At 43.7% G+C, this 12,460-nt stretch overlaps 1 protein-coding gene across 1 annotated transcript in view; it reads left to right on the top strand.

Annotated features, from left to right (window-relative positions):
- The first annotated feature begins 5,350 nt into the window (after positions 1-5,350).
- Positions 5,351-12,460, top strand: part of Agk (acylglycerol kinase) — a 72,438-nt gene continuing 65,328 nt past the window's right edge. The window contains exons 1-3 of the mRNA XM_023712756.1: positions 5,351-5,379; positions 6,317-6,356; positions 10,230-10,309. Coding sequence (XP_023568524.1) covers positions 5,351-5,379; positions 6,317-6,356; positions 10,230-10,309 — 149 coding nt within the window. The remainder of the gene's footprint in view (positions 5,380-6,316; positions 6,357-10,229; positions 10,310-12,460) is intronic.

Below are 12,460 nucleotides of genomic sequence, written 5' to 3'. Positions count from 1 at the left end.
GCTGAGCAGATCTTCAGGGACCCTTTCTGATATCACTACATTTTGTAGCACCACTTATAAATTGCGTTTAACGTCAGCTCACAGAGACAGCTTAGTGTAGCAAGAAGAATGTGGGTTTAGAATCTATGTTCAGTTACTTTGCTTGGTGTGTTGGGTGCTAGTCTGGAATTTTCTTTTCTTTTCTTTTTTTAGTCTGGAATTTTCTGGTGACCAGAGTTCATCAGTCCCTGGAATAGTCGTAGTGTTTACTGAAGAACTCCTAAGCCCTTGCCGAGGTTACTGGTTCCATTGCATTTTGCATTGGTGCACGATGGGATCTTCTCTGGCTGGTGAAGCTCCTAGGACAGCTCTGGTTCCTCGTCCTGTTCTTCACCATCGTGACTCTTGCTGTGGCTGATGGGACTCACCTTGGAGAGCCTCCCCGGTGGGCCTGATAGTGGGAGAATGCAGATGCTCGCACCAAGAATAACCTTTGGTTCCCCCCAGCCCAGGACAGTCTGCCTGTCGGAACACAGAGAGCCAATCTTTTCTGTTCAAACATTTACTGCTTACTTATTAACAAGTATGTACTGAGTCCGTTCTGTCTGTAGGAGTCTACCTTGTTGGCTATGGAAGATAAAGTGGTGAATCATCTATGATTTTAAGAACTTTATAATGCAGAAGGAAGATAAGACAAGCAGTTTTTGTTTTATCAGGCTAAGGGCCTGGCTCGTATGATATTATATCCTCTCCTCCTTTTATTTTTATCTTATTTTTTTATGTATTTTACACAGGGTCTACAGGGTCTCACTACACAGATCGGACTTGTAATGATCCTCCTGTTTTCAGCCTCCCAAGTGCACCATCACGCCCAGTCTCAGTTGCCATCTCTGTACGCCCCATGGGCGGGATGGCATGGCACTCCAGGGATTGAACCCCAGCCCCTGCATCTGCCTAAACAGGCGCTTTAGTCCACTGAGCTATATAGCTGGCCCCTTCCTTTGAAAAGGAGAAATAAAATGATCAGATGATCCTTGGAAGTATGAATTCCATAAGGTCTTCCAGGAACAGCAAAGCATGCGCTTTGCCAAGTACAGAAGCAGCATCAAGGAGAAAGATGTTGGAAAACTTAACCTTTTTCCTCAATTATCCACCACGTTTTTCCAGACTTCCACATGAAGTGCCTGCCGTGTTAGCTCAGCTGAGGTTCACTTGGTACTCTCTGTAAACTGCCTCAGTACTCAGGATATGTCTTCCTGCTGCTTCTGTTGCAGTCCTCCTCATGTCGTTAATCTGCTCTCATCCCTTGCCTTACCGTTTGCCCAACACTGCTACCCACAGTTCCAGACTGGAATTCCCAGCTGTCTCTTCCCTCCGCCTGGGCTCACACTGTTGTCTCCAATTGGCTGAGCTGGCACTACGCTGCACCCTCTCCTCTGTGCTCTTGCTGCCATTGTCTCTCTGGGAATAACACTACCTCCCACAGGTCTCTCTGCAGAATGTGAACACCACCCTTGACTCCGTGCTTCCCTTTAGGTTTGCCTTGCAAGTTTGCCTCCCAACTCTCTGCTGACTTTGTCCTCTTCTCTCTGGCCCTGTGCCTCAGTCCACTTTCTAGTCATCATCCATGAGCTGAGTCAATGAGGAAGCCTTCCTGGTGTCTCCAGATTGGCCTTACCTCTAACTAATGCCTCTTTCCTGCTGCCCTCAGAATGATCCCTCTAAAATGTTAATCTCCTCCTATCAAGGTTCTTAAAGCTCTTTATGGCCTCTTTAGGGGCCTTAGAGTAAAATCCAAATTCTTTAAGTAGTTTGAGGGCCCTTGGTGTGCTGACCCTTACCTGACTCTGTAGCTCCCTCTTGCTGTTCCTCCCATGGCCTGCTTCCTCTCTTGGCACATCCTGAGGGCTTTTCTTTCCTAAGTTGGTTATGTTTTGGCACTTGCAGGCTTTCACGTGTGCCCACTCTGTGAATTGTACTTCCTGTTTTTGCCTGGCAACTCAATTTTTTCACTACATCAGTGTCATGTCATGTAAAAAGTGCTCTCTTATTCTCTCCAGGGTAGGTTAGGTGCCCCTTTATGTGCCCATTGTATGCAGAAGTAAGTGGAGTCGACACATGATTGCCTGTTGATGGTTCTCTTATAAGGGCCAGGGAGATAGCTCAGCAGCATAAGTGCCTGCCTGGCAAGCGCAAGGTCCTGAGTTTGATCCCCAGTACCAAAAAAAAAAAAAAGAAAGAAAGAAAGAAAGAAAGAAAGAAAGAAAGAAAGAAAGAAAGAAGAAAAGAAAAGAAAAGAAAAGAAAAGAAATACACTTGGGAGTTTACGTAAACTGTAAACTTTAGGAGGACAGGGAATGTCGCATTGGTTTACCACAACATCTCAGGTTCCTGGGCTGTAGTATTATTTGTGTTGAGTTTTTTTCTTCCCCAGCTATTCTTGGGGAGATTTATGTTTATGTTTACAAACATACAACAGCATAAATTGTAGAAGTTCTAGTAGATGAGACTGACAGCAATGTAATTAGTTCAGTAATGTAGAATGTCTACATCTGAAAGAGTGTTTGTTTATGTGGAACTGTCCACAGTGTAGAACACACTGTAAGGCATCCACTTAGCATCAGGTTGGTTCGGATTCTAGCTCAGTCCACTTCGTAACACCGAGCTCTTGGGTGAGTCTCTTTCCTTGAATCCTGTTTCCTCATCTGCAAAATGAGAATATTCTATATCCCATAATAATTGCTGGGCTGGGGAGATAGCTCAGGAGTCTAAGCACCTGCCTGACAAGCATAAGGACCTGGGTTTGATCCCCAGTCCCCCATGCCATGCCACCTGGGACCCTGGGCACACCATACAGGCCGTCAAAACTAGGCATGGTGGCACATGCCTGTAATCCTAGTTCTGGGGAAGCTGAGACAGGAGGATCACTGTGAGTCCAAGGTGTGTAGTGAGTCCCTCTACCAAATCAATGAATGAATAAAAGATTTTTTAAAAAATGAAATAAAAAACATTATAATTGCTGATTTGCAAAATTGTGACTAAGTTGTGAAAACAGTTGCCCTAGTATCCGGCATGTGGTAGTTGCTTTCTGAGTATAATTTTTTTTCCTCTTCCAACAGCCATTGCTGAAACTGCTTTGGAATTTCTTTCAGAAATCACTTGACCCAGCGTGTCTGTGTGGATTCCACCTCTGTGGATTGAACTAAGTGCAAATAAAAACTATACCAGAAAAAAGTGTGTAGGCACTGAACATGAATAGGTTGTTCTTCTTACTATTATTTCCTGAACAATAGAGTGTACTGATTATTTCCATAGAATTTACCTTGTATTGAGTGTTACAAATAATGATTTTGACATTGGCAGGTGCTGACACCAGTCCCCTGGTTATAGTAGTCGGAGAGACTACTATATTTCAATGGGAGAAATCGTTTCTCTTTAAGAATGTAGTTGACGGGTGGGGGAGATAGCTCAGTAGAATAAGCACTTGCCTGGCAAGCACAAGGTGCTGAGTTCAATCCTCGGTACCGGGGGGGGGGGGGAGGGATTAGGCAAGAATGTAGTTGATTTTGGGGCCGGAGAGATGGCTCAGTGGAATAAGCACTTCCCTGGCAATATAAGGGCCTGAGTTCAATCCCTGCTTCTGCAAAAAAAAGAATATAGTTGATTTTTATAAACTATTCTTATTCTCTGTTCAGAGAATAAGATGAAGGTGGTTAATACCCCCTGGATATTAGATGTGATTATAATGGGAATTTCTTTTGTAGTATTTAAGCTGGTGCATATTTGGGCTTTCTCATGGGTGACATTGATAACATATTCCAATTGGCACATTAAATTCAGGGAATTAACTATTACAAAATCTTTTATATTTGAAGAGTACTCTGATAAATCAAGTGGTATTCATACACTCAAGAGACCTGAGTTCTTTCTTTTTTTTTTTTCTGAGTCCTTTAATATACTCAATTACAAGTTAACCACCGAAATTTTACTTCTAGTAACAAAGAACTTAGGAGGAGAGGTGACCCAAGGTGCCTAACATACACATTTGAGGCTGTTCTCTTTTCATCAAGGTGCATGGGATTCTGTGTGGTTGAAATGTAACAGGGACAGTGTCCTTTTGCATGACAGAGGAGCCACTGCCCGACAGAGATCTGTCCTCCGTTGTGGCAGGGAAACCTGGAAGCAAGGAGTGGAGATAGAGACAGGATTACAGCTTTTACAGAGGCCCGAAGTGCCTGTGCAAAAGGGCCCACGGGGTGACTTCACAGGACCAGGGATTGGAGGCCTAGGGAAATCAGCCTACTAGAAACAAATTTAAAGCAGAGCACGAAGGAGAGAGGCTGGAAGCCAAGTTCTCAGGGTCCTATGGGAGCTGGATGGGGTTTAGTGCCGTTCCGGGGAGATCTGCTGACCACCTTAGACAAAGCCTTGTAATCCAGAGGTTCCTGTGGTTTTAGTATGCTACCCCTTTGTTGCCTTTAGGGTCATAAGTGTGAAATATCAAAAATTATTGCTGTGTTGCCTACTTTTAAATATTTCACTGTTTTATGCCCAGAGTTCAGATCACCTTGGGGTGTACATGTGTGTAGTTCTTGTTGTTGCTGATGTTGAAATGATTCACTGGGAGCAGTACCAGGGAAAGAGCAAAGTTTGAGGATTTGTGGGTCTTGAGGAGGGGAAGAGACAGTGACACAACCCCCATGCCACCTGGCAGCAGAGCGGCAGAGCCATGTAAGCAGGTGGGGCCTGGGCCTGACCGCCAGGGTTGCCTGTGGGCCAGACGTCATAATAGATTGGTCTGCTTCCACTCTTTTTATCAAGTAGGGGCCTCAGAAGTACTGGTGCTGCTGATAATTTCAGTGCTGAGCATGACCACATATGCTTGTAGTGCCAGCAGTGGGGAGGCAGGAGGAGCACTGTGAGTTCGAGGCAAGGCAAACTGAGTTCAAGGCCAACCTGAGCTGCGTCATGAAACCCTGTCTCAAAAAGACAAAACACAGAAAACATGATTTCAAGGGAGCATTGCTCTTGGGTTTTGGGTCGACACCACTGACATCCCTGTGGCTTGTGTTCTTCTCCACGTGTACTGCCCTGAGCCGTTAGGGTGGTTCTGCAGCCTGACTGTGGAAGAAAAGCCATCAAGTAGCCATTGACTACAACTCGGGCAAAAAGCCACAGGTGGTTTATTTTTATTTCTTCTCATTCACCCATAATATTAGAATGAGATTTGCAAATATTCTGAAAATGTAGAATTCAAGGTCTTCACTCTTTTCCCTCTTTAAATTTCTCCTACAATTTGGCTTTTGGTCGTCTCTTCCGGGAGTTAGTTTTCTTCAGTGCTGTTAACCAGGTTGAAGTTACTCTCCGAGTGATGGCGGCCGTGTATGTGAGCACAGACCTGTATGTGAGGAAGATTCGAGAGCTCTGAGACAGTCAGAGGCACTCAAGTGCACTTAGGCCCCAGGTCAGAGACCTTTGCATTTAGTAAAAGATCATATTCTGAGCGGATGCTTTCATTTTTCCATGTATAATATTTGGCAGTGATATCAAAACATAGGAAATTTAGATAAATAAGTAATAGAAGCAACTGAACTTCAAATTTACTTCTGACAGATGACCTGAGTAATTTCCACTGGATAAGAAAAATCTGATATTTTTACTAGTTTTCTATTGTTGCCTAATAGATTACAACAAGCTTAGTAGTTTAGTACACCATAAATGTAACATCTCTGCGGATCGGAAGTCCAACACGCGTTTCACCGACTAAGAGCTGTCTTCCTGGGGGCTCTGCACGAGAAACCTCTTCCTGGCCTTAGGAGCTTCCAGAGGCTGCCACTTTCTTTGGCTCATGGCCCCTTCCATCTTCAAAGCCAGCAGCTGACCATTCTTCTAGAGTTCCGTCTGCCTCTGATAACAGGCAGGAAAGCAAGCAGCTGTTCTGTAAGGACTGGGTACAAAGGTTGGGTCCATCCAGATAAGGCAGGGCAACCTCTCAATCTCAAAGTCATACATTTTAATCATATCTCCAGTGTCTACTTTACCATGTAAAGTAACATATCCTCAAGTTCTAGGGATTAGAATATGGACAGTTTTTGGGGAATGGGCATTATTCTGCATACCCTAATATAGAAATGCTTAACATAAAATTTTATTCAGCAAATGTAAAAATTTCTAGGTACTCTGAAAATTTATTTTCAAATGCGTGCATGACTTAGACTTCCATTTTTATTTCTAGGGAAGAGATGTATATATTAAAAAACAAAAACTTCGCAAATTTTGTATGGGTCTTAGTCGCCTGTGAAACTTAATGTTGGTTCTCTTTTGTTTGCTTTGATAGTGATAACCTGCTAAGAAGAGCAGCCTGCCAAGAAGCTCAGGTAATGACATTTTCTGTGATAAAATTAAAACCTACCTTATCTCCACAGTGCAGGAAACCCTGCTACTCTAGAGAGATGCTCAGGGTCTTACATCGCTACTCCGGGGAGATGCTCAGGGTTTTGCAGTTGGCTGTTTCTCCTACTATCGGGATTCATCGGGCTGAGCGCCAGCTCTGAGTGGAAAGGGAGGAAGTTGAGCATCTGGCAGGAGCAGCCCTAACGCCCACCCCTTTAGGCTCGTTTACTTCTGGAACTCTCCCAAGCACACATAACGGGACGAGCTGAACCCCGGGAAATTGCTGATGTCTGCAATTGTCCTTGAAGGTCTGGCTAAACCCTGACTCATCTCTTGTCCAAGTAACCCCCAAAGATGTCAGTTCAGAGCAGGGGTTACTGCTGCAAGTTGAGTCTCCTTCAAATTGTTGATTCATGCTTAAAAAGCCCATGTCGGTAGCACAGCTGACTCGTTGCCTATGCACCGTTATCCTAACTTCATGACACCTCGCTGAAGCTTCGCTTGTCTGGGTGTAGTAATGATAGTTGAGAAGGACTTTTTTTTTGCTGACTCAGGCTGCCTTAAGGGCAGGTCTGGGGATCGAACCCCGGTCCCCTGCGTCTGGCTGTCTTTGCATGAGCTGCTGCTTAAACAGCTGAGCTAACCCACATTACTTACCCCCAATAAGTAATGATAGTTGAATTATAAATCCTCTTGGTTTCAAGAACACACCCCCTCATACCATATGCACACAGTACCTACAGATGAATTTCTGTGACTCAGTTTCTTTCCTGTTATGTCACTTAAGCTTCTGAGGGGAGAACAACCCAGAAGGAATCATGAAGATCAAAAATGGCAAAAGAATAGAACATCTAGAGAAAGCGGGCACTGTCCCTGATGTTTGTTTTGTTTTGTTTTGTTTTGTTTTGGCTGGCTCCGAATGCCTTCAGAGCAGGTTTGGCTGACTTGAGTTCTGGGGATCGAGCCACAGCAACCTGAGCCTGACTGTTTTGTTTAAGCAGGCACTTAAAGAACTGAGCTAAGGGGCAGGCCCCCTGATGTTTGTTTCTGATGTGTTTTCACAAGTGACAATGATAACAGATACTATTAGTATATTCCTCTCTTCAGTGATTGTGTTATAACTCTTCTAAATCTATAATTTAAGCATTTGACTTTGATTTTTGCTTGAAGGTTATTATCTTACATAGCTCCGGCTTGTTTCACAAATCAGCCTAAAGTTTAATTTAATGTAACTTTTTATTTATTTGTTACAGAGTCTCGCTATGCAGTTCAGACTCCTAGTGATCCTCCTAACTCAGCCTTCCCAGTGCTGGGATTATAAGCATGTGCCACCACTCCCGGTTTTCCAGGGCCAGTGTATGCAGGACCAGGGATCGAACTCCGGTCCTTGCACTTGCCAGGCAGGCACTTAGACCACTGAGCTATCTCCCCAGACCCATCAACCTCAACTTTAAAAAAATTTAAAATTATTTTTTAATTGATTCAAGATTTATATGTATGTTTGGATACAGTATAGTACTTTGACATATGTATGCAATGTGCAGCGCTTGAATCAAGGTAATTATGAAATAATTTTAATATTTACTAAGTTAAAGGTGATTCACACCTCCCAACATCCTCCCTTCCTCTTGCTGTTTTCAGGCCTCTTCCTATACCATTCTGAAGATTCTTTTTTTTTTTTTTTTTTTTTCAGAACTAGGGATTGAACTCAGACCTTTGCGATTGCCAGGGAAGCGCTTACTGAGCCATCTCCCTGGCCCCGAAAATTCTTTACTTCCTTAGCACAGGTTTTAGTTGCTTCCATATGCCAAAAGGAGGTAGATTTGTCCTTGTAGCCTTCTCTAATTACTGTGTTCTTTCAGCCTGTGATTTTTTAGTCTCCCGTAAGCTGAACTCAGTGTAGTCTCACATAAACTCCTTAATCCACTCTGAACCCGAGACTTGCAGTGCAAGTACAGAGCAAGCCTAGGTAGCTCTTTCTCAGATGGGAAGGGGCTCAAGAGATGAAAAAGAATTAAGATGTGTCATGTACCTGTAGCAGCCTCCCTCAGGAAGGTACTTATTGTGTACCACAACATGTACTGATAGAAAATAATGTAGGGGCTGGCGAGATAGCTCAGCAGTCTAAATCGCCTGCTTAGGCAAACTTAGGCAGGCACAGGGGACCATGGTTCAATCCCTGGCACCACATACCTCATCATCCCCACCTTCAGGGCTGGCTGAGCCAGCAAAAAGAGAGAGAGAGAGAGAGAGAGAGAGAGAGAGAGAGAGAGAGAGAGAGAAAACAATGTAAAAACTTGAGGAAAAATAAAAAACCTAAGACAAGGAAGAATAGTCTAGTACTTGAGATTTGGAATCTGCAAGCTCAGAGAGCTGGATTAGTCAAGTCATTTCTGGCCACATTCCAGAACAGTATAGATAGGGAAAGAACAAATGACAATTGTTTCGGATATTTGGCAACAAAATGTTATGGTCTAATTAAGAACAAAAATGGAATAGAAATGATTATGTACCAGAACTTCTTTACAAAGAAAGTATGTCTCTTGGAAGTAATCAGAAAGTTGTGTTTTTGATTTTTTTTTTTTTTAAGCAAGAAATGGTGGCAAGAATATATCTTTTATAGATTGTCCAGGAGATGGTAGATTTAGAGTGCCTTAATAAGATATCTTCATGTAATTTTCATTTCATCTTTACTATGTATGTCTAGAACTCTGCTGCCCTGGCCTAGACCAGCTCTCCACCGCCTAAGGCTAGGGTTTTTTTTCCTATTCTCATTCTTTTTGGTGACACCTCCCTCCAATCCAAACACTGTACATTAGCTCCCCTCCCTTCACATTTGAATCCTTAGTTCGTCCCCTGCCTCTGAATCGGCCTCACTCTTACAGCTGAGAGAGTAGTTTCAGTTTTGGAGCTAGACAAAAGTGAACCCAAGGCTCATCACTGCTGAGCTCTGTGACTTTCGGTATCGGAATCTTGGTTTTCTAACCTGTAAAGAAAGAGATTACTTAATACTTCGAGGCAAGAATGTGAAAGTGACAGATACCAGCTCCCTAGCAGAGACTCCTCCCATTTTTTTTCTCCTGTCAGTTACAACTGTTAGCCAGGGCAGCAAGCAGGAGGAGACACCTAGAGTTATGGGGTTGCCTTCTTGTATGTAGAAAGATAGGAAGGTCAGCTGCTGACAAAAGACTTCTCCTGAGTAAGTTTTACTGATAGTTAAAGGCAAAAAGGTTTTATTCTGAAAACTAACTGCACATGGATTAAACTTTCCTCCTGACAGCCTGTCCCCCACCCCTCTATATGTTTATGAGAAAATTAGCCATACTACATAGAGAGAAAAAAATCACAGTTTTTATTTCAATACAAAATTGAGCCTGTTGTCATTATATAGTGGTATGTTGTCTTTGTCAATATGCAATCACAAATGAATCTTCCTTTTTTCTCCAGACTAGATAGCATATCTAGTGGAAGTAAACTTTTTTTTTTTTTTTGGCGGAACCGGGGATTGAACTCAGGCCCTTGCACTTGCCAGGGAAGCGCTTATTCCACTGAGCCATCTCCCCGCCCTGGAAGTAAACTCTTTTGGAATGTAAGAATATCTATGATCACTAGCTGAATAGAAGGATGTTTGGGGCTGGTGAGATGGCTCAGTGGTCTAAAGCACCTACTTGGAACAAGCTCAGCAAAGCACAGGGACCGCGGTTCAATCCCCCAGCACCACATGCCAGCCAGCCCCGCCCCCTGGTGGGCTGAGCTGGCCACACACACACACATAAATAAATAAAATTTAAAAAAAAAATTATATAAAAAAAAAAAAGAAGGATGTTTACTGACAGCTTTTCTTTTTTCTTTTGGAGGTGTTTGGCAATCAACTCATTCTTCCCAATGCGCAAGTGAAGAAGGCGACCGTCTTTCTCAATCCTGCAGCTTGCAAGGGGTATAGTGCAGTTTACTTTTTATTTTTTTTTTTTTAATGTTTTCACTTCACTTTTTCTTTGCCTACATTCAGCTGTATAGTTCAGTGTATGATGTATCAATTACATATTCCAGTTTTCTTCTCAGGCAGCTAGTTAGCTTGTATGGAACTGTATGAACTAGGCTTGATACTGCTGTAGCAATAAGAGTCATTTGCAATGTGGAAATAACCATTAATGTGGAATAACTATAAAGCTAATTGACGCATAACAAGCCTGTCTAATTGGAGTTTAACAGTGATTCCAGAGTTAATGGGAACGAAGTCTGTGTGCTTAGACGCGGTCCCCCAGGAATGACTGTGGTGCCGTGTGGTGTAGACCACTGGGCTATCTCCGTAGAATGTGCTCAGGATGGCCAAGAGCGCTGTGGCTTTGGGAGGGCCGGGTGTTTACTCCCTTGAGGGAGACCTTTGAGGAGAACACTTCGTATTCTTCACTGAGGAAATGGCCCATGGGGCGGGGGCCAGAGACAGAAGTGACCTCCTGCTTGTTAGGTCACAGAACAGGCTATAACTCAGGGGAGGGAGCTGTCCGAATGACTGTGTGAAGCTCTGATGCATTGGATCAGTGGCTGGGTCACTCAGAAACGGAGGGTGGAGTAGAACATGATGTGTGGGACACCAAGTCTTTCCATGAAAACACCTACCACAGGGAAACACAAGCTTCACAGTGATGGGTGCCGCTCTCATCAATTGGAAAAATGAGTACAAAGACTTTGATGGCTTTCGGAGAAATCAGTTTTATTTTAAAAAGCCAGAACCAAAGAGGTGAAGGGGAAAAGGCTAATTTATTTATTTATTTATTTTACCCCCAGTATTCAAAACAACTCTTTTTGGTTTTTCTGAAGATTAAGTAATTACTAAACATGTGTCACATTGGGTCATATAAGTGGTAAAGCGAATAAAGACAAGGAGAAGAAAAGGAATAGTTGGGCCCAAGTTGTAAGGTTCCTGTTGTCTGCTGTCGGTTTCTCCAGGCCAGTGGCGGCGAACCTGTGGCGCGGGTGCCGCCGCCGGCCATTTGTGTCAGTGCAGCTTGAGGAGGTTCGCCACCACTGCTAAGCAGTTCACGGAAGGCAGTGCGGATGGCTTCACAGATAAGAGGGTGGCGCATACCTTTTTTTCAATTCAATAATTTAAGATTTTCATTTTATTTATTTTTTTTTTGTGGCTGGCTCAGCCCTCCCTGGGGGCGGGGCTGGCACCGCATTTGCTGCTGGGGAATCAAACTGTGATCCTGCGCGCTTGTGTACGCTTGCCTAAGAAGGTGCTTCAGACTGCTGAGCTATCTCACCGGCCTTAAGGTTTTTATTTTTTACCTACACATAAAGGGAATTATTCCCTGGCCTAATGGAATCATATTTTCTGGGCTTCATTCGAGCTCTCCACTTGCCCCGTAAACACACCAATCATGCCTTTCTTATTTTGTGTTGGGAATTCATTAAACTCAGGACCTTGTGCTTGCCAGGCAGGTGCTGTGCCGCTAAGCTGTCTCCCTCACCCCAGTCATGCCTTTTGAATCACTGTTTAATACCAGTGTTAAACAATACCAGCAAGTAAGTCCTGAAGCGACATGACCCGGGGAATTAGTGGTGGCCTGTGGAGAGACAGTGGAGAACTCAGCTGGGGTTTCAGACGTGAGGGGTCCTGGTCTATATTCTCTTCTGCTGCTCTAGCTGTAGGGTGCTGCAGGAGGTGCTGCTTAAATCCTCAGTTTACTCAACTGTAAAATAAAATTTAAAAGAACCAAAACAGTACATACCTTAAAAATGACCATCTAGAATAGATGGCTTAGTATTGAATACAATAATGTCTGTAAGTGTTAAGTGTTCTTTCTGCTTCGTAGCAAGTTCTGAGGGTAAGACAGAAGCTGCCGTTGCTCTTATAGACCCAGGCTAAGGGCAGCGCCTGCTGTTCTGTTCACTCCTCCCAAGAGTCCTTGTGTCTCTCCTTCTACCTATCCCCATGAACTACTGTGTTCCATTCCTTCAGCAATAGACTAAGTTTTTTTGGTGCCAGGAGTCGAGCTCAGGACCTTGTGCTTGTCAGGCAGGTGCTTGTGTCACTGAGCCATATCCCCAACCCTGGACTAAGTTATTTACTTGCTAATTTGTC

The sequence above is a fragment of the Octodon degus genome, unplaced genomic scaffold, assembly GCF_000260255.1.
Source record: "Octodon degus isolate 3935 unplaced genomic scaffold, OctDeg1.0 scaffold00027, whole genome shotgun sequence".
Classification (NCBI taxonomy): domain Eukaryota; kingdom Metazoa; phylum Chordata; class Mammalia; order Rodentia; family Octodontidae; genus Octodon; species Octodon degus.
Note: the sequence above shows the minus strand (reverse complement) of the source record. Positions and strands in the feature narration are given on the sequence as shown.